The sequence below is a fragment of the Copadichromis virginalis genome, linkage group LG20, assembly GCF_057382275.1.
Source record: "Copadichromis virginalis isolate Kocher_CV1m ecotype Utaka linkage group LG20, C_Virginalis_male_GT1.1, whole genome shotgun sequence".
NCBI classification, from domain to species: Eukaryota; Metazoa; Chordata; class Actinopteri; order Cichliformes; family Cichlidae; genus Copadichromis; species Copadichromis virginalis.
The window spans coordinates 289,368-317,103 of NC_140637.1; the positions used below are offsets into that span (position 1 = coordinate 289,368).

The 27,736-nt window shown below is 41.8% G+C and overlaps 2 protein-coding genes across 6 annotated transcripts in view; one reads left to right on the plus strand and one right to left on the minus strand.

Moving 5' to 3' along the window:
* The window catches only part of LOC146683872 (cyclin-dependent kinase 17-like), a 49,272-nt gene extending 28,640 nt beyond the window's left edge, over window positions 1-20,632 (plus strand). For 3 of the 5 annotated variants that reach the window (XM_085444707.1, XM_085444708.1, XM_085444711.1), the window contains 14 exons: window positions 3,777-3,902; window positions 9,621-9,677; window positions 9,785-9,899; window positions 10,087-10,181; window positions 10,262-10,324; window positions 10,418-10,541; window positions 11,397-11,517; window positions 11,873-11,970; window positions 14,307-14,412; window positions 14,593-14,635; window positions 14,717-14,807; window positions 14,906-14,983; window positions 16,023-16,143; window positions 17,314-20,632. In XM_085444707.1, coding sequence (XP_085300833.1) covers window positions 3,777-3,902; window positions 9,621-9,677; window positions 9,785-9,899; window positions 10,087-10,181; window positions 10,262-10,324; window positions 10,418-10,541; window positions 11,397-11,517; window positions 11,873-11,970; window positions 14,307-14,412; window positions 14,593-14,635; window positions 14,717-14,807; window positions 14,906-14,983; window positions 16,023-16,126 — 1,221 coding nt within the window. In that variant the 3' untranslated portion in view covers window positions 16,127-16,143; window positions 17,314-20,632. The remainder of the gene's footprint in view (window positions 1-3,776; window positions 3,903-9,620; window positions 9,678-9,784; window positions 9,900-10,086; window positions 10,182-10,261; window positions 10,325-10,417; window positions 10,542-11,396; window positions 11,518-11,872; window positions 11,971-14,306; window positions 14,413-14,592; window positions 14,636-14,716; window positions 14,808-14,905; window positions 14,984-16,022; window positions 16,144-17,313) is intronic. The other 2 variants (XM_085444710.1, XM_085444712.1) reach the window with 1 other exon arrangement.
* A 51-nt stretch (window positions 20,633-20,683) lies between these two features.
* On the minus strand, window positions 20,684-24,428 carry parapinopsina (parapinopsin a). Its single transcript, XM_085444715.1, has 5 exons — window positions 24,098-24,428; window positions 23,173-23,263; window positions 22,852-23,089; window positions 22,520-22,762; window positions 20,684-22,413 (listed from the first exon to the last, which is right to left on the minus strand). The coding sequence occupies exons 1-5, from the start codon at window positions 24,426-24,428 to the stop codon at window positions 22,273-22,275; spliced, it is 1,044 nt and encodes a 347-aa protein (XP_085300841.1). The 3' UTR covers window positions 20,684-22,272.
* Window positions 24,429-27,736: the final 3,308 nt, after the last annotated feature.

The window sequence follows — 27,736 nt, forward strand, 5'->3', positions numbered from 1 at the left end:
GTGCTGCCAAACGCTCGTGGAGTGCAGTCAGCTTCTTCAGCCAGTAGGCGTGAACCATGTCGGGCCCTGGTGCTGTCCAACTCTTCATACTGGAGACCCTTTCTTGGATATCTGCCACTGTGATGGTTACTGGACCCTGTTCAGGGAGGTCGCTATGGTCTGCCCTCAGATCCACTAGCCACTGAGCATTGCCGTTATGGGTTGCGTCCTTCTCCCATATGCTCTTCCAGTATTGCTCCAGCCTTGGTGGTGCTGTTCTCTTATTGTTCCCTTGCCACTGAGAGTACACTTTTGCTCTGTGGAGAACAGCTGGTTTATTCTCCTGCCTTCTATCTCTCTGGTGTACCTCCTCAAGCGGCTGGCCAAGGCTGTGAGTCTTTGCTTGGCAGTTTCCAAGGCCTCAGGTATGGACAGTTTGCTGTATTTCTTATGCACCTTCTTTGCCGCACCTTTCTGCAACTCCGTTAGTTGGCTAACCTCCCTCCGTGCTACTTTGATCTTGCCCTCTAGCCTCCTTCTTCATGGAGGGTACTGCCCCTTGTGGCTGTTCAACTTGTAGCCAAGCATCTCACTGATCACTGCTGCTGTATTGTAGATCAGCTTGTTAGTGTCGGTAATCGTGGTTGTAGGTATCGTCCGTAGTGCTGCATTAACATCATCTAGCAGACCTTCTGAGGGTACTTCACGTAATCTTGGTAACCGGCTACGGGGGATCCAGGTTTCAAGCTTGGCCATGATCCTATTTTTCAGGTCAGTTGCTCTCGCACTCAACGATCCTTCTCCTATCGCACTTGGGGCTATGTACCCTATCTCGGGTAGGGGTGATGATATCTCCCCCCTGACCTGGCGTCCTGTCTCCTTCTTGCCGTAGCATTTATGTTGTACCTCGTCAATCTCTAGCTGTGATAGCAGTCGCTTCTTTCGAATGTTGGAACACTGAGCTACTAGTTGTTTCGCCGTCATTGTGGATGTTGGGTATCAAAGAGAAAAAAAAATATATATATATATATCCATATAACAGCTAAGATACTGCGCAGGACCCTCAAGCTCCCAGGCCTCTGGTAGAAGACCCGAGCTTGAAGGATAAACCGCCCGCAGGGGCGTGCTGGGTGTTTTTATATATATATATATATATATATATATATATAGTAATTACGGATGTGTTTGTATGTGTATTTAAGTATTTGTGCGTTAAGTATTTGTGTACTGTATGTATTCAGTGACCTCAATATTTTAAATTTTGAACATCTATTATTGCAACTGCACATTTATGAGAGAAAAATATAGCAGGCTCTTTTTATTTTCACTAACTTGTGTGTATATGCGAGTGCACCTGTGCTATCTGACAGATAGTGTTGCTGTTTGCTGCTGAATCTCTGAGTGCCGTCATGTCTCGGTCAGGCTGCGTGTGTCCGTTTGAAGGAGCTGCAGAGTGTTGAGCACAGCAGTATTACGGGAAATGCCTCTAGATACAGAGCCTCTCACTGCTGTGAGCAGTGGATGGGACTAATTTAGACCATGTTTACGAGAGAGAGAGAAAGAAAGAGAAGGAGATGGATTGGCAGTGTGGGAGAGGAAAATGTTGGGGTGAGAGTAATTACGTATGTCGGTGTAATTATTGCAATGACAAAGAAAAGGGAGATCCAGGGGAATAGGGCTCAGGAGATGATAAGAGAGAAAGTAAAGAAGAGATGGAGGACAAAATGATGGCAGGAGAGAACAAAAAAACAATGTTTTCTCTGTGCCACCCCCTCCATTCACCCCTTCCCCCCATCTGCCTTTCTCCCCTCAGGAATCTGTCTATTCCTCTTTTCCTCTGCTCCTGCATCCCCCTCCTCCAACCCTTCCCCCCCCCCCCCCCCCCCCCCCCACTTCTTTTCCTAAGTATGTGGATGGCACTCTACCACAGTGCCAGCCCTCTCTCACTCTATTTCTCTCTCTCTCTCAGTGTGTGCAGTCATGTATCAGGTTAGAGACATGCATCGTTGAAAGCGCATGTGTGTGAGTGCATAGAAAAACACATTTAAGGAGGACAATGAGGGAGCTACTAGAGCTGTTCTGCATTGTGAGTACGGGGGCACACATGTTTTGTTTTGTATTTAGATCTTTATTCAGTCTCTACCAGTGAATAAGAGGGCAGGAGTGGCTGTGTTTGTGAACTTTTGTCTATTGTTACGCCTTTGAAAGACAGTGTGGACAGTGAATTTTGTGTGAAAGACTTTTGTTGTGATCACGAGGTGTCACTTTCATTATAAATTGCATAAAATATCAAATGTTTTGCTTGATGAAATTTGCAGTCATTTGTATTTATATGTCTAACACTACCGTATATATGGTGTTGTAGTGCTTACACGTATTCTTCTCTTTTATGATTCCAATTTTAAGTTGAGCTTACAAATGTGCTAACTACAGCTAGGAGGCATTTCTGTGCAAGCGACTGTGGCTCACGTTTACATTGTCTCACATATACTGCTAAAACATGCAGAGCGTTGCTTTAGGATTCGTCAGTTGTCGCCATCCATATAGTTTATATATACTTTTTTCATGTGACATGCATGTTGTGATGTCAGCCAGTCAGCTCAGATAAAACTATTAAAGGCATACAGTACCTCTACATCTCATCTTCAGGCATATACACACTTTAATATCCTCCTATTGCACGGTTACATGTAAACAAACGTATCACTACATATTCACACTGAGGACACACACTTGAGGGGTGTTTTGACTGGGTCACCTAACTACTGCTGCCATGGAAACAATGTGTGACTGGCACCTTGCCGGTGATCGTGTCACAGAAATTTGCATTCCAGCAAAGACTGGAAGGTGAAAGTTCTTGCAGTGGCTAGAAGCTGTTAACAACACTGACTCAAATATATGATGATGTTTAATTCCTAAAATTGTGTCTAAAATGTGATCGTCTAAAGCTAAACACTTCCAGAGGGAGAGGCTGCACTTAGCAATTGAAGTCAAAAAGAACTACAACATGAATTAATTAGCAAAAAAAGTAAAAGATAAAAATATCAAGCGTGCTTTAATTTTGAAAGAAATGCAGATCAGCCTGGAGCCTATCCCAGTTGTCATTCATCTTGAAGAGAGACACTCATTTGCATTTACATTCACACCTATGGGCAATTTAGACCCCACTATTGGCATGTCTTTGGTCTGTGGGAGGAAGCCGGAGTACCCGGAGAGAACCCAAGCAGACATGGGGAAAACATGCAAACTCAATGCTAATAGTGCATTATGAAAATGTAGCCAAAACTAGCCAGTAACTAGCTGGAATTTATCCTGATCATGTGGTGGTCTTGCACTGGCATCTTATTCAGCCATAGCGAGTATAGGTGTTATCCACATCATCATTCGTCAGTCATTCACAGCAGCAGATGGCACCTGTTAACCAAAGGTCTGCTCTCATTTGACAAACTCGCAGCCAGGAGAGACAGATGGAGCAAGCTGCTTGTGAGTAGACAAGCAACCAATAATATTTAAAAAGAAAAAAAGCTTTGATTTGATACCAGATCATAATGGTTAATTAAGGTGAAGTAATAACAAGCTGATAAATGATGAAGGAACGAGATTTATTTAATGCGCATTTGTAAATCTTTTTTTGTGACATATCATACCAAACCAAATTTAAAAGGTACGGAATATCCTGAATATTTCAGGACTAATGTCTTTATAGTATAATTGTAAATGGAAAAAGGTTTTTAATATTGAAAATCATGTTTCAGTTTCTTCATGTCTCCTTTTGTTTATTTGTTCTTCTCTTTTAGGACATAAACAAACGTTTGTCTCTCCCAGCTGATATCAGGCTACCAGAGGGCTACTTGGAGAAGTTTGCCATGAACAGCCCGCCCTTTGACAAACCCATGAGCCGCAGGCTACGGCGCGCATCATTGGTCAGTACTTAATTTATCTGTGTGCACATTTGCATCTATATATATGTGTGCAAAGCAGTTGAAGCTAGTCTCTGATGTCATTTTGTCATTTTATCTGGGTGTGTGCTTGCCCTTTTTCATGCTGCTTTGTGTAGAAACAAAAGTAATGTAAGCTTTCAATGCCATTGTACACTACTTAAATGCTTGACCAGGACCATTATTGTCTAAAACGCACACACAGAGCAACGACACAAACATAGACTCACTTTAAACACACACTGGGCTATGCTATAGTGCTTACAATGCCTCAGTAGGGGCATGAATGATAGATTCTGAATTATGCATACAGGCCAAGAGCATTATGGGTATGAATTGGGGTCTGGCAGTGAGAGGAGGGGTTGTTCGGGAGAGAAATAGGCTTGTATTCATGAATATGCAGCATGTCCTTTAATTGTTGAAGTGCCCCTGCTCTGTCACTTGGTTTTTATTTTGGTCACACTTTTTTTTTCCAAATTACGGTTTTGTTTCTGCCATCGCTCCAACTTTCAAGTTTCCTGTTATACATTATTGTGCCCTTTGTTTCACTCCACCCACAGGCTTGCGTAATTTTAAAGGGAATTCAGTGTACTTAGTCAATGCATTACATTAAACAAGATTACTGAAAGCCTGATATTCTTTGGGAAAATATGAAGGACTCATCCTCCATCAACCGTTTTTGCTGTTATTATCAAACAGGTCCATTTGCCCGCCTCAATCTCTCTGCTTGAAGCAACTTAATGACGTAGCTTTTCTGCAGGAGGCTCACAGACTTGAAAGCAAAGAGTCTCTGAGGGGAAGTATATGGTATAGGGTGGAGCAGAAGAAGAGGATAGTCATATATATTAGATGTATAGTGTGCATTTTGTTGGGTTTGCCCAGCTGTGTGGAGCTGTGTATTGTTGGAGTTGTTGTATGTGTGTGATGTAATAGATCAATCAATAATTCAGCAGAAGTGTCAGTCTCATCTGCTGCAGCTCCTCTCCTGACTGGGATTACACCCCAGGACACCTTGGGATGAGCTAGAGAGCACGGAAGAGAAAGGAAATGTACAAAAGGAGATGGAAAGAGAGGACTAAAAGGGCTTGAATGATAAGATGTCAGGTTTAAAAAGGGCATGGATAACTGAAAAATGCTAAGCAAATGTAAGTAAAGACAAATGGAAACATTAGTGCCACTCTGTAGCTGGATTTAGGTTTTATACCAGGAAAACAAGGTTTTGATTGATCCCGAGCACTCTGCCGAGCTTGCAGCCCATGTATTCAGAAGATGCATCACAGCCAGACTGTTTTTGTTCTATTAGTCCTGGTCGTTCCTTTATATAGGGTAATGCATCCATGCAAAAGTGTGTTTCTGACCGTGTAGTAGTCTGAACATGGTTTGCACAGTATGTACGGTATTTAATTACTTTGAATTTGTGCTATGAAATGAATTAGCCTGCAGAAATTCCTCATTCACTGCTCATCTGCTCCTGAAATAGAATAGAATAGAATAGAATTCAACTTTATTGTCATTGCACATGCACAGGTACAGGGCAACGAAATGCAGTTTGCATCCATCCAGAAGTGCTTTAGTGATATAGATATATTACAATATATATTAGCAATAATATAGATATGTGAGTATATTACAGAAATGGGTCTATTATGGTATGTTATAATGTACACGGTATGAAGTATGTTGTGAATATTCTATAACTATAAGTATGTACAGGCTGTAGTGAGTACAAGCTAATAGTTTAAGTACATTTAAAAGGAGCTAAAGATGTTTAAAATAAATGGTTTCACAAGAGATTTAAGTTTAACTAGAGATTATCTAGTGAAGGAATCCCATTGGCTGCGATGACCCATGGGTACTCAATGGTATGACATGAGTCCTGAGTGCTTGTGGATTTTACTACACCTTTCTTGGTTCTCAGCCTTTATTTTTACTGTGGAGTTGTGATGCTATCAAGTCAAAATTTGTCCACAGACAGGCAAACAAACACCTCCCAAATTGCTTAAAAAAATTCCTTTGTGGTATTTCCTGTTGCAACAAGCAATACCAGTTATCCTGTTATGTTTGGAAAAAATGTTTCTGAGAAAACTGATGTAATAGCCTCGGGGCTGCCTGTGCGCTTGTCATATGTTACGGTAATGTAGATCATGTTTCCGGTATTCCATCGCAGACTCTGAAATCACGTGTTTTGAGCGTCGAATTGTTGCCAGTGTAATGCAAGTGAAGTCGGTATCAGTTTTCGCTCATGGCTGTTGCACATTGGTAATCAATTATTCACAGCAGTCCAGTGAAACTCAGTGTTCCATGGCACTGAGGAGCGAGATGTCATTTTATCTCGAAGCACAACACTTAATCATATTATGCAGCACTCACTTCTTTCCACGAACCCGTTCAACCTTACAGCAACAGAACACTGAGCTAAAAAAACTTCAATGCCTATTATTATGTCCCTCTCTCTTTGCTCATGTTGTGTTTTCATTGTAAGTCACATATGATGTAACTGTCAACTGATGAAAGCCAAAAGGACTGCTAAGTATTGTGCAGTCCTTCGGTTTTCTTTTTTGTTGCTGTTGGCAGGTTTACATGAACATGGTGACAGTGCAAGCTGGTTTATTGGCCGATTGATTATAGTTCTGAGGAAGCTTCGTGTTAATGAATGGCCTCATCTTTCTTCCCACCTCTCATTTCCTGCCACCTCTTCTCTTCTCAGAAGGCTATCATTTTAGCTTTCCCACTGAATACTATAAATCCAGCCTCGCTCTCAAACTTAAGCTTTCTTCTAGGTACCACATAAAGAAACTGTAATTACAAGTGAAATATGGATAATTCGTTTGATTTCTTTGTCAATAAATATCTTCTTGCAGACATTTCACATCCTGCATTTTTTTGTACTATGAGTTCATCAGCCTGTGTTGCCCTGCAGCCTGAGACAAGGCACTTACACTCACATATTGTTTGGTTTTATCTTACTTCAGTTTTGTCACTAAAACTTGGCCTGACCTAGTTCTGCTGAGTAAGCTCGCTAGAGCGTTGGGAATGAAATGAACCTATTGCCATCAAAAGCATACGCAGGCGCACAAGCTCACACTTATGAAAAACATGGTAAGGCAGTCGGAGAGCACTGCTGCACACCGGTAGCAGAGAGGTGCGCCTTTCTGTGTGCACGCACTCCTTCACGAGGCAAGATTTATTATATGATTGTTATTATAGGGGTTAGCTGTGGGGGAGGTGGCAATAACGTCTTTGTGTGTGGGTGTTTTTTTGTGTTAGATTTACGTTTAAGCATAAAGTGTGTCTAAGTGTATGTAAATTCAAATTCAAATTCAAATTTTTATTTGTCACGTACACAGTCATACACAGTACGATATGTAGTGAAATGCTTGGACAACTGCTCGTGACCTAAAGAAAACAAAAAAGGAAAGGCTATGAATAAGATAGGAAATAAATATGAAAAATTAAAAAGGGTAAATTTAACTAGGAAGGAATAAAATATAAATTAAGGTTAAAAATGAAATAACTGTACAACACAAATTAGAATGAAGGGTAAATTTAACTGGGAAGAATAAGATAAAATATATAAATTAAAGTTGAAAATAAAATAACTGTACAACAAAATACACAATATAGAACTATATAAGAATGTATGAAGAAATCTAAATATAAATAAATATATACACAATAACAGCAGCTGTACAAGTATTAACTGGAAATGAAGAATATAGTGACCAGTGTTGTGCAAAACCAAAGTCCAGAAAGTCCAGTGTGTGTGTAAGAACCATATGTGTGGGTCAGTACTGTGTGGTGGTGTGATTGAGAGACCGTATCGCCTGCGGGAAGAAGCTCCTCCTCAGTCTCTCTGTGTTGGTCTTCAGGGAGCGGAATCGCTTTCCTGACCTCAGCAGAGAGAACAGTCTGTTGTTGGGATGGCTGAGGTCCTTCACGATCTTCCTGGCCTTGGTCCAGCACCACCTGCTGTAGATTGAGTGCAGGTCAGGGAGCTCGGAGCGGATGGTGCGCTCAGCTGACCGCACAACCCTCTGTAGAGCTCGTCTGTCCTGCATGGTGCTGTTCCCGAACCAGGTTAAGATGTTTCCCGCCAGGATGCTCTCTATGGTGCATGAGTAAAAGTTCCTGAGCACCTTGGAGGGCAGTTGGAAGTCTCTCAAGCGTCTGAGGTGGTAGAGACGCTGTCGGGCCTTTTTCACCACGGTGTTGATGTGACAGGACCATGACAGGTCCTGCGTGATGTGAACTCCGAGGTATTTGAAGCTGTCCACTCTCTCCACTGGGCACTCGTTGATGACGGGGGTCTGGTAGTTCCTCTCCTGCTTAGTGCTGAAGTCCACTATCAGCTCCTTTGTCTTACTGACGTTTAGAAGGAGGTTGTTCCTCTGGCACCAGTTCTCCAGATTCCTAATCTCCTTCAGGTAGGCCGTCTCGTTGTTATCAGAGATCAGGCCCACCACGACGGTGTCGTCAGCAAACTTGATGATGGTGGTGGAGCTGGTAGTGGCCACACAGTCATATGTGTACAAAGAGTACAGCAGGGGGCTCAGAACACACCCCTGGGGGGCTCCAGTGCTGAGTATTATAAAGTACATGCCCCTGCTTTACATAAAAGCTCATATATCTACTCTGATTGATGTGTTTCTTTCATCTTTTTTGTGAGTTTGAAGGGCTGAAATTGACGTGTAACAAATAAAAGCACTGATTTAAATACACAAATAAGAATGTGTCAGTTAATTAACAACTTCTGCACATTTAAACTCCTGCTTACCCATGTCCACACTCACTTGTCTCAGTGTGTAAGTATGCCATCTTGTATCCGAGCTTATTCAGATGTGTTTTTTCTAGGCATGCCTTTAAAGACATCACATGCTTCAACAGCTAACTTGGTCACCGGAGACCCTCCCCCTCCCTCGCACACGTACATGCATTGGCCTGGGACTTTGTACGATTGTCACGATGGGACAGACTAAATTAAGAGGGTTGAGTGTGTTCATTATAATGAATGTAAAGGAAACGTCACACAATTAGACAAATTATTGAGGAAAAGTGAGAAACAAGTGACAGGCATAAACCCTGACAGACCTGTGGGCATCACAGCTTTATATAGCGACATCCATCCATAATTCATGACTTCAAAACCCAGGAGCCACATACATTATACAGCTAACCATGTATAACTGAGCTCAGGTTTATTTCAGTTATCACTCTGCAGTGTTTACCTTCCACATCTTTATAGTCTATAAAAATGTTTAGATATAAAAACGTAGTTGCCATATTTGATTATCTTTGCTACACTGACACCTTGTGGCCAAACAGTATATGTGCATCTGTAAATTACGTCACACCTTCCCAGTAATGACAGTTAAAGAACCTTTGAAGAGATGCAGATTTCTAGATAAATGTTGATATTTTTGTCCTTTTCCTTTTGAAAATATTATGTCTGCAGACTGTTGTTCAATCACACTCAAAAATACAGAATAATCCTAAAAATTGCTCAAGCAGCCCTGTAATTTGTACACATTACAGGATAAAAAAAGGCCTGGTGACTCAGAAACCTGCAATTGTCGGAGAGATTTCAAAAGTAGTGAGGCTGACAGTTAAATTAAATATGATGCAGTATCCGATCAGGCTGTGCAAAAGCAAGATTTGACCTGTCATTGCCAGCCTCCTCAAACGCCTTCTCTCTGTCCTCCACAGTCTGAGATCGGCTTTGGGAAACTTGAAACCTACATCAAACTGGACAAACTAGGAGAGGTGAGGTCAATAAAGAGCCACCAGCAGAAGCAACGCAATGCAAACAAAGTGTTCATCCACTGTATTTTACTCATTCATTTACTGTTTTTTTTTTTACATCTCTGCAGGGGACCTATGCGACAGTATTTAAGGGGCGAAGTAAGTTAACAGATAACTTGGTCGCCCTGAAAGAGATCCGCCTAGAGCACGAGGAGGGCGCGCCCTGCACCGCTATCCGAGAAGGTACTGACAAACAGTTGTGATTTGGAAGCACACACCTCCAAAGTCAACATGGCACACTTGTACATACAGACAAAAACTTGACAAAGTGTCTTGTAGCGCCACGGGCTGTGACTGAAGTATGAGCCGTGTTACGTCTCACAGCTTGTCTCTGTTTGACTGACAGTGTCTAATCTGTCTTCTCCTCCAGTGTCTCTACTGAAAGACTTGAAGCACGCCAATATTGTCACTCTCCATGACATTATCCACACTGACAAGTGCCTAACACTCGTGTTTGAGTATCTGGTGAGTGTCACTTTGTTTTTAATGTGTGAGTTACATGAAACCAGAAACTACAGATAAGCACTTTCTTTCTTTCTCATCAGGAAAAAGACCTGAAGCAATATATGGACGACTGTGGGAGCATCATGAGCGTTCACAACGTTAAGGTAATCTAGAGTATTACAAGCGGTCAGTATTGAAAAATGGAAATGTGTCTGGTGGCTGATTGTGTTGTTTACATCCTCTTCTCTCCACATCAGATCTTCTTATTTCAGCTTTTAAGAGGTCTGGCGTACTGCCACAGGAGGAAGGTCCTCCATAGAGACCTGAAACCCCAGAACCTGCTCATCAATGAAAAAGGAGAGCTCAAACTGGCAGACTTTGGTATGTCACCTTTGTCATTAACTTAAAGGGCAGATAGTTTTGTATAATATGCTGAAAGTTCCTTTATTGCTTAGTTTTCTAAGGTTCTCACAAGCTAATTACTTAAAATATTATTTTTGTCTCATTTTGATTATTTCAGTTTTCAAAGATAGGCTCAAAAAACATGTGGACAAGGATACTTAAACGTGTGGAGTGGAGGAGGATGGATCAATCCTCCTCCAGTCCACATGTTTAAGTATTTTTACGCAACATGGATCCATCAGAGTGAGATAAGTGTGTGTGTGTTTTTTAGAACCCAGTAGCCTTTTATATACACCCTAACCCAAACAAGTACGAGTCCCACTAGCAACTCCTAAAGGTCATGCTACTCAAAACAACATAGTTTGGAGTAATTACCCAACACTCCCCTCCTTTGGTAAAAGTTGTAACATGATATTTCATTAATTCCATATCACTTCATATGGAAGCTAGCTTTATGCATGATCTTTTTTCAGGTATTGTGTATCTTATTTGTGCCTGATACTATTTTGCCTTTCTGTATTTTGAGTTTCTGTTCTCCTTAATGTATGTATTCATTATATTTAATGCATTTTTATGCAATTTAAAGGCCCATCCTTGTGCATAGCAAGCTTTGTACTTTATAAAAATAAACAGTAAATATGTAAAGTTAAAAAATGTAACAAGAATTGATCTATGTCATAGAACACAAAACTTTAAAATTCATCAACTACGACACTATGCAAAGTTGAAAAGCTGTTACAGAGTTTGGATAAGACATCTTCTCACAGGTTCACAGGTGGTGGCCCACATTACAAAACTGTATTTTTATGAACTAGTCTCACTATTTAAAATCAGGTTTGGCTCGAGCTAAGTCGGTCCCTACGAAGACCTACTCAAATGAAGTTGTGACATTATGGTACCGACCACCAGATGTGCTGCTGGGCTCCACGGAGTACTCTACACCCATTGACATGTGGTGAGTGGACACATTTATCAATACTGCCCATTTTCATTGTTTGTGCAGCTGTCACTTCTGAGGTACCAGCATATTTCAGAGTAGAGTTGTTTCTTTTGTCTTTCATCAGCATTTAAATACTTTGTATGGATGTTAGGACATAAACATTGTAGAATTTGATTAAAAAGGTTCTTTTTTCATATTTATGTATAGAATTGGAGAAAGTTAGATTTTTAAAAATCTTTTGCTTTATGCATTAGATAAAAACAACCACTTTGCAACTCGTTTATAGTTTTACATCCCCTGGCAGCCTGAATCTGCATAATAGATGACTAAAACACTATAATTTTGTACTACTTTATTGTCGTTCTTCCAGGGGTGTGGGCTGCATATTCTATGAAATGATCACAGGCAGACCTCTCTTCCCTGGATCAACTGTGGAGGATGAGCTTCATCTCATATTCCGCATCCTTGGTGAGACACCAATGGAATTTGGATGAGCATTTGCTTTTATGTGTGCGTGTACACTGTGTGCATGTGTATACAGGGAGTGCAGAATTATTAGGCAAATGAGTATTTTGTCCACATCATCCTCTTCATGCATGTTGTCTTACTCCAAGCTGTATAGGCTCGAAAGCCTACTACCAATTAAGCATATTAGGTGATGTGCATCTCTGTAATGAGAAGGGGTGTGGTCTAATGACATCAACACCCTATATCAGGTGTGCATAATTATTAGGCAACGTCCTTTCCTTTGGCAAAATGGGTCAAAAGAAGGACTTGACAGGCTCAGAAAAGTCAAAAATAGTGAGATATCTTGCAGCCGGAAAAGGGTGGAGTGCCCACTCTGGGTCGGGGATGAGTTCCTGCCCCAAGTGGAGGAGTTCAAGTATCTCGGGGTCTTGTTCACGAGTGATGGGAGAAGGGAGCCGGAGATCGACAGACGGATTGGGGCTGCAGCTGCAGTAATGCGGACGCTGCACCGGTCCGTCGTGGTGAAGAGGGAGCTGAGTGTAAAAGCGAAGCTCTCAATTTACCGGTCGATCTACGTCCCTACCCTCACCTATGGCCACGAGCTGTGGGTAGTGACCGAAAGAACGAGATCGCGGATACAAGCGGCGGAAATGAGCTTCCTCCGAAGGGTGGCTGGCCTCTCCCTTAGAGATAGGGTGAGAAGTTCGGCCATCCGGGAGGGGCTCAGAGTAGAGCAGCTGCTGCTCCACATCGAAAGGAGCCAGCTGAGGTGGTTCAGGGCATCTGACAAGGATGCCCCCTGGGCGCCTCCTGGGTGAGGTGTTCCAGGCATGTCCCACCGGGAGGAGGCCCCGGGGCAGACCCAGGACACGCTGGAGAGATTACATCTCTCGGCTGGCCTGGGAACGCCTTGGTATTCCCCCGGATAAGCTGGAGGAGGTGGCTGGGGAGAGGGAGGTCTGGGCCTCTTTGCTTAGGCTGCTGCCCCCGCGACCCGGCCCCGGACAAAGCGGATGAAGATGGATGGATGGATGGATCTTGCAGAGGGATGCAGCAGTCTCAAAATTGCAAAGCTCCTGAAGCGTGATCATCGAACAATCAAGCGTTTCATTCAAAATAGTCAACAGGGTCGCAAGAAGCGTGTGGAAAAACCAAGGCGCAAAATAACTGCCCACGAACTGAGAAAAGTCAAGCGTGCAGCTGCCAAGATGCCACTTGCCACCAGTTTGGCCATATTTCAGAGCTGCAACATCACTGGAGTGCCCAAAAGCACAAGGTGTGCAATACTCAGAGACATGGCCAAGGTAAGAAAGGCTGAAAGACGACCACTGAACAAGACACACAAGCTGAAACGTCAAGACTGGGCCAAGAAATATCTCAAGACTGGTTTTTCTAAGGTTTTATGGACTGATGAAATGAGAGTGAGTCTTGATGGGCCAGATGGATGGGCCCGTGGCTGGATTGGTAAAGGGCAGAGAGCTCCAGTCCGACGCCAGCAAGGTGGAGGTGGAGTACTGGTTTGGGCTGGTATCATCAAAGATGAGCTTGTGGGGCCTTTTCGGGTTGAGGATGGAGTCAAGCTCAACTCCCAGTCCTACTGCCAGTTTCTGGAAGACACCTTCTTCAAGCAGTGGTACAGGAAGAAGTCTGCATCCTTCAAGGAAAACACGATTTTCATGCAGGACAATGCTCCATCACACGCGTCCAAGTACTCCACAGCGTGGCTGCAAGAAAGGGTATAAAAGAAGAAAAACTAATGACATGGCCTCCTTGTTCACCTGATCTGAACCCCATTGAGAACCTGTGGTCCATCATCAAATGTGAGATTTACAAGGAGGGAAAACAGTACACCTCTCTGAACAGTGTCTGGGAGGCTGTGGTTGCTGCTGCACGCAATGTTGATGGTGAACAGATCAAAACACTGACAGAATCCATGGATGGCAGGCTTTTGAGTGTCCTTGCAAAGAAAGGTGGCTATATTGGTCGCTGATTTGTTTTTGTTTTGTTTTTGAATGTCAGAAATGTATATTTGTGAATGTGGAGATGTTATATTGGTGTCACTGGTAAAAATAAATCATTGAAATGGGTATATATTTGTTTTTTGTTAAGTTGCCTAATAATTATGCACAGTAATAGTCACCTGCACACACAGATATCCCCCTAAAATAGCTAAAACTAAAAACTACTTCCACAAACATTCAGCTTTGATATTAATGAGTTTTTTGGGTTCATTGAGAACATGGTTGTTGTTCAATAATAACATTATTCCTCAAAAATACAACTTGCCTAATAATTCTGCACTCCCTGTATTAAATTATGCTCTTTGTCTTCTCCAGGTACTCCCACAGAAGAGACTTGGCCTGGTATCACCACCAGTGAAGAGTTTAAGACATACAATTTTCCCCGCTACCACGCAGAGCCCCTTGTGAACCACGCACCCAGGTATAAAGATCTAGTGGAGGCCTGCATGTGCAGATTAAGATTCATTTTCTGGAGGAAAACGTAATGACCATTTGGAAACAGTGGGAACACCAGATTCCTGCGCAGCTTTTGATCTCACTGCCACTCCTCTCGGTTCTTTCCATCCGCTCTTAATTTTTTTCTCTGCTTTCTGTCACACAGGATAGACAATGAAGGTCATGACTTGCTCTCAAAACTCTTACAGGTAAAGAACATAATTAATTACAATTATCTGCTGTTTACAGATCATGTACACCATAATGATTTTGTCTTTATGTGTCCCTAGTTTGAAGCAAAGAAGCGGATATTGGCTGAGGATGCTCTCAAACACTCTTATTTCAAATGTCTTGGAGAACAGGTTCAGACTCTGGCTGACAGTGAGTACATGCATTTGACTTGAATATCCACATTAATTGCACAAACACTGTCCCACATAACCTTTGTTGCTTGTTTTTCTTTTGTTTTTCTTTTTTAGCTGCATCCATCTTCTCTGTAAAAGGGATTCAACTCCAGAAAGATCCCGGAAAGAGATCCTCAGTCTACCCAGAGTCATGTAAGTGCTCAAGATTTAAAAAGAAAAAGAAGGAAGGGATGAAATGAGAGAAATCAGGAATCCTCGATAAAAGTATGATACAGGATAGGACTTGCTCCCTGTCTTCCTCCTCTTCTCGCTCTTCCTCTAAGTGTTTGCTTTTTGTCGTTTCTCATGCCACTGTGTGGTCTATTACCAGGTTCAGCCTTCACCACACACAGATCCCCCAGTTCCAGTATTAACATCGCACAATGCCATTCACTCAGAAGCAATATTAAATTCACGAATAGTGGAAGCAAATAGCACAATCTAGTTTTATCTGTGACTGACATAAGGGCAGGGATAGCTCAGTAGGTAGAGTGGTTGCCCCATGATCGGAAGGTCGGGGGTTCGATTCCCCTTAACAGCTACCCTGAGGTACCCCTGAGCAAGGTACCGTCCCTACACACTGCTCCCCGGGCGCCCAATGGCTGCCCACTGCTTCACTGAGTGAATGGGTTAAATGCAGAGAGCAATTTCCCCACGGGGCTCAATAAAGTACAATAATGTACACACTTTCTAAAAAGACTTCACATCACTGTGATCTGGTTGCCATGCTAGCGTTAGCATTTAAGTCAGCTTCAAGTACAGCAGTACAGCAACGTGAATGTGGCCTTAGATCCATTTTTGAGTATGTTTAGCTTTCCTGAAGTCCCGTCACATGTAAACAAACCAGTCCACCAAACCTTGTATACATGGCTGCTGAAATGCAGCTGGGGAGAGTTGCCTTTGTCTGAGTCTCTGTACATTAACCCTAACCCTTCAACATTTGCTTCGATTTGTTTCACAGTTTCTGTCCTTATCACAGTCTGTGTGTGTGTATCTTTGTTTTTCTGCTTGTGTTGCCTCGCTGTCATGTTCTGATAAACTGTCCCTTCTCTTTGGTGCCCATGCTCTCTTCTTCTGCACTGCTCATCTTTTCCTTAATCCTTTCTCTAATCTCCCTTGTGTACCCTACTCCAACTCTTCCGTAACACCTCAATATTCCCAACCTCCCCCCCTTCTCCCTAACCCAAAAAAGCGATGGCCAATAAGCTAGGCTCCGCACCCTCGCAGTACTTCCAGAGAGAGGCAGCCAATCCCAGGGCTCAGAGTCACAATCTCTCCTCTACTTCCACTGGCTGAGTGGCCCTACTGTTCTGGTAAATACAGTCTCTTTCATGTGTCAGTAATCTCGCTCTCGCTTTCTTTTTTTTGTTTGGCTGCCACCGGGCCTTTTTTTCTTCTTCTCTGTCAGCACCGCTCCTTTGCTGCAAACACCACTTTATATAAGACCATTCCTGAATTGCATTTAATTATATCCATCTTCCCTCCCTGCACCCTGTCAACTAAAACAACATATTATTTATTAGCTGTTTCTTCATGTCTGTGTTTTGTTGGTTCCTCTTCATATTCAAGCCTGTTCCCACAAGCATTCTTCAGATTTCACTTCACTAATCCCCTTTTTTTTCTCAGAGCAAGCCACTCCTAATATTCATGTGAGGGAATCAAAGGGGCAACAGTTTGTTCATAAGAGCAAAGAATGTGATCTGAGGACAGGGGGTCATTAGATTTTTTTGTTTTTTTCCAGTCCTGTTTAGATTTCTGCAGCGAGAGATGTAGCATCTGTAAGTGAGGCTTTTGTGCTGTGGGTTTGTTTGACTTTTGTGTGCAAAAGTCTTTTTAAATTAGCATGGATTTGAGTGCTTTACTGTGCTGTATGTTATACTTTTGGTAAGTGTGATTTAGCTTAAGCAGCATTACGCAAACTGCTCTTTTTAATTTCATTATATTTCTTCAAATTTCCAGTAGAGAAGTGTCATTAGCAGCAACTATGTGCCCTATGTACACAAAGCAAGGTCAATGAAGATGGGTTTGTCACATTGAGCCAGGCATTTCCAGCACACATACACCCTCACTGAACCTAACAGGATTCACATCAAGCCCCTAGAAAACTTGTCAGTCGAGTGGTCAATGCAGAGAAAATGACTGGATGATTGGTAGGTTTGCAATCTAGTAAAATATTAATGTTTATCAACTAGTGATTGAAAGGTGCAACACAGATACTGTTCACTGTTTTGTGATGTTTTCTAGACTGATTGACTAGTTGGTTAAGTTTAAGTTGTGTGATTAATCACACTGAAACAAATTGCTGCAGCGTTCATGAAAGTGTGTCCAGTGTTTCTGGACCCAACTGAATTTATTGTGTCGCTGGCATGGAGTGAAATTTACAATGTTTGAGTGTCCAAATCACATCCAAATGTTTGTTTGTTTATTTGTTTTTCACATCGTTCCCTCTCTCTCTCCCCTGTCTTCTTCTGTCTCTCTCTCAGCCCAAGGGAAGAGCAGGAGGCAGAGTGTGCTGTTTTAGTGCCGGCGATGAGATGAGGAGGACAGTGACACGTGGAGCTTGTCTGTCAGACATACATCCACTGACCCTGCCGCCTACACACTGAAGGAGTGACACACACGCACCCTGCCACATAAATACATACTGACAGGAAAAAAAAGACACACACAGACACACACACACACTGCAAAATGACAACAAACCCACACGAAACTAAGGCTGAAGATTTCATTCTTAAAAATAAAGACTCAGCTCGAACCCAAACATAAAAAAGAGAAAAAAAAAAGTGTGTGATGCTGGAAGAAAAGTCGGAGAGTATATGAATCTCCTTGCTGCTGCTACTACTGCTGCCCAGTATGGGGCAGTGTTCAGGATGTGAGCTGGTTTTAAAACAGACCTTGCTGTTTGAGGACGAAGGAGTCTCGAATGGACTTGAATGAAAAGAAAGAGAAAGCTGGAACCCCGACTTTCTCTTCCATGGTTTTTTCTTTCAGACTATTGCTGTATATAAAGAGACTGAGCTGTAGAACTAGAAGCTTTTTCATGCCGCACCTCAGCCTGAATCCAAACTCTAAATATTGCACCTCAACTCTAAACCCTCGCCTGATCTCTCAGCCCTTTATTACATAACCCTTAAATGCAACCAGTCTCTGCTTTTCTGTCATTGTCCGTCTTTCTCTTTTCTCTTAAAAACACACTCACATGCTGATGCTCACTTGAAAGTGTGTAGATCTTTGGAGTTTACAGAGGTAGATTTTTGCACCTTATTGTTCATTAGCGGTCCGGGTGGCTGTCATTATGATACCTCATCAAGTACACACCAGTGATATTGAAATGAAGAAGACCCAAACAGATAAACCAAAAAAACAACAAAAAAAACAGTTTCACCACCCATGGACAGATATATTGCACAAATCATTACTGCAGTTAAAAACACTCAGCAATCCACATACTAGTAGTAGACATGAATTATATTTGTCACGTTCTTATATGCTGTAAAGAACACTACGCTACAAGATGCTCCTGTTTCTATACACGAGGAAGTTATCGTTGAAGGACAGAGAGGTAAAAGTGTACAAATCCTAACCTGCTTATTATTAGACACCTCCCTCCTCTTTTGCCTTGACTCAGAAGTTGTCCGGATTTGTTGTCTGATGTGCAGGTATTAATGTTGAGCTCTTCTACAAGATGTGATCAAAAAGTCCTGAGGACATGTCCATAAAAACCCAAAGAGGGCCAATCTCGCGTTGGACCGCTTTCAGCGCAGTGCAGAGGTGCACAGGAAGCTGTCTCACCGGAAGCCCAGTTCTGTTAGCCCCATACCTGTGCCTCCATGATTCATGCCGGATCTCCTTAAAGCGACGACCCTTCATCCATGGCGATTGTGCTGGTTAGCAAGACGTGATGGTACACTGGTATGCACTGCAGTTCAGATGGATTCCCCATCAGGCTCCTCAGGACGTTACAGTAGAACATTACAATAGGAAACTCCCAGTCTCACTCCTTCTCTGACACGCTGCCTTCAGAACACTCCTTGGTAAAAGCTGAAGACCCGGGTCTCATCATCAGGGTTGATCCTTTGCACAAAATCCGTGTCAGTTTGAAACAGAAGTTTATATTTTCTATTAGAAGTTTTTAGTCCATGGTGCAATCTCAGAGTGCACACTGTGTGGTCAGAACGAGACTTCAGTGGAGCGATCAAAAAACAAGAGCTGCGATGGAAGCTGATTGCACATGCCATGACCTGTATTGGTAGATTTTATTCTGGTAAGACGTTTGATTTTTATGCACAGGTTCTCAGAACATTTTGATCACACCTCGTATTTGCACCCAATTTTACCTCTTTAAATCATGAGTGGATCATCCAACATCCCCACTTTTTCCATCCCAACTCTATGTATTTTTTTAAGTTGTATATATGATCATATGTGTTACTTGTCAGAAGCAAAGATAATTCCAGGATGCTGTTCTCAGTCTTTACAGTAGGTGACTGGCTGGGGACGTGTTGCACATTCCTTGAGCTCAGGACTTATTCCTTGTGTTGTTTTGTGGATGCTGTGTTAGGTACAGATGGTCTTGTATGTTTCATCCCTGATAGAAGTGGCTGAAACCCTTTGCAAAGCTGGCTTAAATTGTATGCAAGGTACAATTTATCAGCATCAACCTGTCAATTTCTGTCACTCGTTCTTTGTTTATTTGACCCAGATGTTGATGTTAAGAGACTAACTTACCCAAGTCTATTCTTGCCATCTCTCTAAGCATGTTTCTGTATTGAACACCAGTGGTTTTAATTGGTATATGAAATAGCTGCTGCTGAAGAAGGAATACCTCCTTTAAATTTTGCATGAGACATTATGACCTTATCGCGTGATCTCTACACCAAACACCACCTTACCATCTGGAGACCGTACACGAAGACAGAAGTGTGATGTGCAGGCAGCACTGGGACTAGATAGTTTGAATGACAAATCTGACTTATCCAATACGTGTATAATACAGCAGAAACTGTCATGTAGCGCGTCTAACTGGGCTGAGTATTTAACAGGACTTGAAGCGCTCAGACACACTGTTGTTTCATGCTGTTATTATTACAGGCTGCCATAAAACAACAACAACAAAAGAAAAATAGGACCAAAGTAAGTCCTCCAAGCACCAGGTGTTCAAGCACACAACTGTTTCACACACCCAAATCTGCTGACATGTTAACATGTACTGTATCTGTGAGATGGCCTGTGATTTTAGTTTGGATTTTCCTGTACCTCGGGCACTGACAGGGTCATTTCTGCATCTTTCTTAATTTTTTATAAAACTGATTCAGAAAATGATCACATGTCAGTAACTGTCAGAAGGACTACTTATTTTCCCAGAGTGTGACAGTATGTAGCATGTACATAGATGGTCCCCCACTCTGTATATACAAAAGTGTACAGGTTTGATACAGCTATTAACATTCTGGCTTTTTTGGGGGGGGGGGCTTCAGTCATAGCAATATTTCTGTAATCAATAAAGCCATGGTACTAGGATGGGTATGATTGCATTTGTGTTTATTTAGGAAGGCGTGAGAGACTGTGAATGATCAAACTGTGTCATAACTTATCACAGGTTTAGTTGTTTTCTGTTCTACATGCTGGATCCAAAAGGCTGAAATGAAGTATCATGTTGCAAAATGAGTACAAGACACTGATGATTTTGATTGATTTTATTTTATGTTTTTCAATCAATGAAAGCCATAAAGGTTATATAGAAGGACAGACCTTAAGAAGCAAAGAGGATGTGTATACCTAATAAAAAATTAAAAATCATGTAATTACTTTTTTCTTGTCTTAAATCTTTTGAATATACGTTACTATCAAGTGTTCTTTACTATTACTTTCACAGGGTTTTAGCAGTTTGCTGCAAAACATAAATTTCTAGTTTAGCTTTTGCCTGTATTTCTTCATTGTGAAAATTAAGGTCCACTTTGTTAGCTACACCTATTTAACTGTTAGTTAATGCAGCTATCTAATCAGCCAATCACATAGCGGCGGCTCAATGCAATTATTCATGTAGACATGATCAAGACGACCTGTTGAAGCTAAACCGAGCATGAGAATGGGGGAAGAATGATTTAAGTGACTCTGATTGTAGCATGAAGCACCAGATGGGCTGGTCAGAGTAATTCACAAGCTGCTGATATTTGTGTACATAACCATCTCTAGGGTCGACAGAGAGTGGTCCAAAAAAAGAGAGTGAGCAGCAGTTCTCTGGGAGAAAATACCTTGTTGATTCCAGATGTAGGAGGAGAATGGACAGGTCGCTTCAAACTGGCAACAGTAACCTAAATAACTGATTGTTCTGCCAGCTAAGAACAAGCAACAGTAACTCAGATACCAAGGCATGCTGAAGAGCATCTCTGAATGCACAAAACACATTGAACGTTGAAGCAGATTGGCTACAGCAGCGGGAAACCACACCAGGTGCTACAGTTTGCACATGTTCACCAAAATTGACTGGAAAGACTTTGTCTGGTTTGATGTGTCTTGATTTCGTCTGCAGCATTCAGGTGTCAGGGCCAGAAACAACATGTAAACCTTGATTCATCCTGCCTTGTATCAACAGCTGATGTGCATAGTGGCAGTGTAACTTGGGGTCTGAGTGTATTCATCTTCTGATTACTGCTCACACCATGTCACAAAGCTCAGATCATATCAAACTGGTTTCTTGATCATGACAAGTTGACTGTACTCAGATGGTTTCAATCTAACAGAGAAACTTTAAGATGAGGTCTGATGGGAAATTCGCATTATGGATGTACAGCTGTCAAATCTGCATTAACTGTGTGATATTATCACGTCAATATGGACCAAAATCTCTGAGAAATGTTTCCTCTATGTTGAATCTATGCCACAAAAAAATCAAACCACATCTGAAAGCAAAAGAGGCGTACCCAAAAAGTGTGCCAGTGTTTCAGCCAGGAGAGATAATTCAGGTCCTGACTGACAGACTGAGGTAAACAGAGGCTATTTTGCTCACATATGTGAGGTTTTATCTTTTTATCTTTTAAATAATGTCTGTAAACAAACTGTGAGTTGTGCAATCTCTATTCTTGATTAATGTAACTGTATTTTTATTCTTTAAAAGAGATAAAAAGCAATGACAGCCTCTACAATATCAATGACAGAGGACAAGAAAGATGTTGTGCTGTTGTCTGAATACATTAAAGGTTATGACAACAGGAAAGAAGCCTGCCTGAACAGGGAAATCTTTTTTTTATTATTATTATTACTGCTGCTTTTATTACTGTTATTTTTTATGCCTTAATACATAAGATTTGTGCAACCTTCTTGCTCATTGCATCATTTTTACTCTCTGATATTTTGTTTACATTTGTGAAAACCATCTTGCACTACATTGCAGAGGTTGATAATGAGAACAGTGAGACTATAATAATTTCTACACATTTCTATTCCAAAGATTTTTTAGGCACAATTTTCTTGGGGGTCTTGATGAAAAACGGAACTGTGGTCTCGTTCTCAGATGTTTGCGGCTCAGAGGACCAGGGGTCCCATCCACACAGAACCGCAGCAACAGTGTAGCCTCGAAACTGGAAACACACGATCATGGTTGGTCATGAACATACAGCATGAGCCTGAATTCCTCTTTTTCTTTGTTTGTATGTGTGAATTTAAGTGTACTTCAAACCAGCTTACCTGTCTGTTCATGAAAATGTATATGATGGGGTTGTAGACAGTGCTGCTTTTTGCAAAGTACACAGGAATGGTAGCGATGACAGGGTCAACATATAGACTGGAGTCTATCATGACAGCAAGTGCAAGCGCAGCATATGGCAGCCAGGTGACTAGGAAGGCCAGCACCATCACTACTATCATGCGTGCCACCTGCACCTCTACATGACTTGTGCTTCCTGTTTCAGATACCTGCAGCTTGGTTACCTAGGAAAAAAATTCAAGCGCAGAGGACTCCTTTATGTTTTCAGTACAATCAACAAAAATATATGGTGTGCGCAGCCTTTGTTGCTCACCTGGCGGAGAGTCCATAAAAGCCGCGAGTAAGAAACCATGACGACAGAAAAGGGCAAGGCAAAGCAAAGGAAGAAGAATATTATCATGTAGGACATGTCCCCAACATCACGGCTATGCCATTTAGGAGCACAGGAGGTTTTGACGCCCTCCAACTCAAAAGTTCCCCACCCGAACAGAGGTGGAGTGCTCCACACAAATGACCACACCCAGGACAGTACCACTCCAGCAACTGCATGCCTAAGGACAACAGAGATGGTGTCTGACATGCTTGGTACAGCAAGGAACATTCCCAAGTGAGATCTTGATGGTCACTGCTGTACCTGGTCTGGAAGAGGACCGCACCCATGGGATAACACACCACTACGTAGCGTTCAACAGAAATGACTGCTACTGTGCACAGACTTGCTATACCTGCAAGAAAAGACAGAATAATTTATGACTTTTGCTTTCCAAGTGTTGCATTTGTGCGCACTATTGAGACACCTGTCCTATACCTGAGTGCTACATTTCAAGGAAGAAATGCTAATCTTAATTCAATGACAATAACTATAGTTTTAAATTTTAGTTTCCACATTAGATTTTACATAAATACATGAAATACAGTACATAATGTAACTAAAAACAAAAGCTTCCCTTCAAAATATCTTAAATAATTCATTTTAAGTAACTATTTTTAAGCTCAAAAAGTTCAAAAGCAGTCATGAGAAAATGAAAGTTTCCACAGACTGTGTGCATTTGAAATACTAAGCAAGGTCTGGACTTTGACCAGGTCACTACAGCACCTCGACTCGTTTCTTTTTCAGCCATTCTGTTGTAGATTTGCTGCTGTGCTTGGACACATTTATCTGTGGCATGACCACATTGTGGCCAAGCTTTAGCTGTCAGACTGACATTTGTCTCAACAATGCTTTGGTATACAGCTGCAAAACAAATACAAATCATCACCTCTTCACCACTGTGATTAACAGCTGGTATGAAGTGTTTGTGCCAATATGCTATATTTGGTTTTCACCACTGTGCAATATATATGCAGACATGTCAAATATAGTCTTATCTGTCCAAAGGACACTGTTCCAGAAGTCTTGTGTTTTTGTGATTGTTTATTCAGATGCAGTTTTGCAAATCTTACATAAAATAACAAAATTCCCTTCAGGTGGTTTTACTTGAGGTACTTTTACTTGTACTAGAATACATTAAGGTATTTCTTCTTTTGTTTATGTGAGGAAAAAGAAAAAGTAGACTCACCGAAAAAGGAAACAGCAAAGGCTTCTAACACACAGCCCACACGTCCCAGGTTGAAGTATCCCATGGCGCTGGTTACTGTGGTGGGCAGGCCTCCAAACACAGCACAGCCCAGGTCACAAACAGCTAGGTTAACCAGGGCATAGCTGAGTGGCTGCCTCAGCTGTCTGTGCTTCACCGTCACCACAATCACCACGACATTGAGGATGATCCCTGCCGCAGAGAACACACCCATGATAACGGCCAGAATTGTGTAACCAGTCCGGGACAAGAGCTCCGTGTTGGCTGAGCTGTTAGATGATGAAGAGTTTCTGTGGAAGGCAGCACTCTCCATTTTGCTCTGTGAAGATCAGGAGAAGAATCTGGTCACAGTGTGAAAAACCTCAGTGATGCCTGGTAAGAAACAACAAACAAAAAAGTGTCAGATCCAACACGTCTAACTCTAAAATGGCCACATTGTCAGCAAGGCAAAGAAAGAGCAGGTTCAGGTATGTGTTTAGTATTTTTTTAATCATTTGGTAAATAATGTAGCAATCAGAACAACTACAAAACTGTTCAACAGATACTGCGTGCTTGATATTCTGAGAGGGAAGCGAGGCCCTCTAAATAAGCCCAGTAAGAGGAGAGGAGGCCGCAGATGATTTGCAATTCTCAGAAAACAAAATCCGCCGAGCCGGATTGTGGAGAGAATAAGTCTGTCTGATAGCCTCTAAGACTGCACTTTCCATGATTGCTCAATTTGCAGCTGCTAATAATGATGCAAAACGTTCATACAGGATCGACCGATATGTCTACAGAATTCCCGCTGGTTTGTCACACATTTTGGAGCCAATAATGGAATAAACTGGTAGTTTATGGATACCTATCCCTACCTTTTTATGTTCTCTTGTTAAAAACTAATGAGATGTTAGCCTGATTGAGTTACTTAATGACACAAAGAGTGGCTTATTTGAGAATGAGCTCAGTGTCAGTGTCTCTGTTTATAATCATCCTTAATACCTACACAACTCTGAATGAATGAATCCATAAAGCTAAAAAAGAAAAGGTGCAATAAAAGAAAAAAAATGACATTGTGATTTGTTGAATGAAATTCACCTTGAAGATACATTTTCTGCCCAACAGATCTATGGATCCATTTAGAAAAAAGCACTTTACTAATCACTAATATATTGCTCCCCAAAACTACAGGGAGTGCAGAATTATTAGGCAAGTTGTATTTTTGAGGAATAATGTTATTATTGAACAACAACCATGTTCTCAATGAACCCAAAAAACTCATTAATATCAAAGCTGAATGTTTTTGGAAGTAGTTCTTAGTTTGTTTTTAGTTTGAGCTATTTTAGGGGGATATCTGTGTGTGCAGGTGACTATTACTGTGCATAATTATTAGGCAACTTAACAAAAAACAAATATATACCCATTTCAATTATTTATTTTTACCAGTGAAACCAATATCACATCTCCACATTCACAAATATACATTTCTGACATTCAAAAACAAAAACAAATCAGCGACCAATATAGCCACCTTTCTTTGCAAGGACACTCAAAAGCCTGCCATCCATGGATTCTGTCAGTGTTTTGATCTGTTCACCATCAACATTGCGTGCAGCAGCAACCACAGCCTCCCAGACACTGTTCAGAGAGGTGTACTGTTTTCCCTCCTTGTAAATCTCACATTTGATGATGGACCACAGGTTCTCAATGGGGTTCAGATCAGGTGAACAAGGAGGCCATGTCATTAGTTTTTCTTCTTTTATACCCTTTCTTGCAGCCACGCTGTGGAGTACTTGGACGCGTGTGATGGAGCATTGTCCTGCATGAAAATCATGTTTTTCTTGAAGGATGCAGACTTCTTCCTGTACCACTGCTTGAAGAAGGTGTCTTCCAGAAACTGGCAGTAGGACTGGGAGTTGAGCTTGACTCCATCCTCAACCCGAAAAGGCCCCACAAGCTCATCTTTGATGATACCAGCCCAAACCAGTACTCCACCTCCACCTTGCTGGTGTCTGAGTGGGACTGGAGCTCTCTGCCCTTTACCAATCCAGCCACGGGCCCATCCATCTGGCCCATCAAGACTCACTCTCATTTCATCAGTCCATAAAACCTTAGAAAAACCAGTCTTGAGATATTTCTTGGCCCAGTCTTGACGTTTCAGCTTGTGTGTCTTGTTCAGTGGTGGTCGTCTTTCAGCCTTTCTTACCTTGGCCATGTCTCTGAGTATTGCACACCTTGTGCTTTTGGGCACTCCAGTGATGTTGCAGCTCTGAAATATGGCCAAACTGGTGGCAAGTGGCATCTTGGCAGCTGCACGCTTGACTTTTCTCAGTTCGTGGGCAGTTATTTGGCGCCTTGGTTTTTCCACACGCTTCTTGCGACCCTGTTGACTATTTTGAATGAAACGCTTTATTGTTCGATGATCACGCTTCAGAAGCTTTGCAATTTTGAGACTGCTGCATCCCTCTGCAAGATATCTCACTATTTTTGACTTTTCTGAGCCTGTCAAGTCCTTCTTTTGACCCATTTTGCCAAAGGAAAGGACATTGCCTAATAATTATGCACACCTGATATAGGGTGTTGATGTCATTAGACCACACCCCTTCTCATTACAGAGATGCACATCACCTAATATGCTTAATTGGTAGTAGGCTTTCGAGCCTATACAGCTTGGAGTAAGACAACATGCATGAAGAGGATGATGTGGACAAAATACTCATTTGCCTAATAATTCTGCACTCCCTATATATGTGATTACATTTGCAATTTCTTGGCATGGTGAAAAACCTCAATGAATAATTCATCCTTTTTAAGAGTTAAGACACTAACTAACATTGGCTGTAACCTCATCAAAAGACAGTTTCCTGCACTGATCTGTTAAAGGCCATCAATAAGAACTTTTGGGTTATTGACCTTTTGCCATAAATGAATACTTCTGTACTGTTAATGCAAAGAGATCTCAACATGTAATTCTCCAACCAATACCAATTCATTATTTCCATTGTCTGAGACCGAACTCTATCCTCCAAGAAGATAATGCTCGGCCTCACAGAATGAGGTTTATCAGAGACTATCTTCAGAGTTCAAGAGTGGGCATGATAGAATAGTGTGCCTGCAGTCCTGACATCAACCCCATTGAACACTTCTGGTGTCAACTTGGGTGTGCTGTTCGTGCCAGAGTCACCAACACTGACACATTGGCTGACTTGCAACAAATGCTGCTTAAAGAATGGGATACCATCCCACAGCAGTACGTGACCAAGCTGGTGACCAGCATGAGGAGGAGGTATGGTTCTCAGATGGTTCTTCCACATGCTACCAAATGAATAAACCATTAAATTGCTAATATGCCTCTTCAGACTTCAAAAATTCAATCCCATAAACTGCACCAAACAAGATTCAATAGCAGAATACTTTCTTTGGCATTGGGAGAGAAGATTTTGCAAGTTTTTCATGGGCACAGCCCACATAGTCAACTCTGCTGCTCAGCCCACAAATGCATTTTCCTTAAAAATTTTGCACCACTAAGGGGGAAATAAACAGGGTTTCCAACCATATACGATTTATTGCCAAAAAGTGTGTAATCGACCAATCACACCCAGATGATTGTGCAGAGAAATTAATTCCCCCTCCGCATCGCTAGAG

Excerpts from the sequence above, each read along its gene's own strand:
- parapinopsina (XM_085444715.1), bottom strand. The coding sequence starts at position 24,428 with ATGGAGAGTGCTGCCTTCCACAGAAACTCTTCATCATCTAACAGCTCA. Across the intron at positions 23,090-23,172 it reads GCGGTCCTCTTCCAGACCAG|GCATGCAGTTGCTGGAGTGG; the intron begins GTACAGCAGTGA and ends TGTTGTCCTTAG. Across the intron at positions 22,763-22,851 it reads TTTTATGGACTCTCCGCCAG|GTAACCAAGCTGCAGGTATC; the intron begins GTGAGCAACAAA and ends TTTTTTTCCTAG.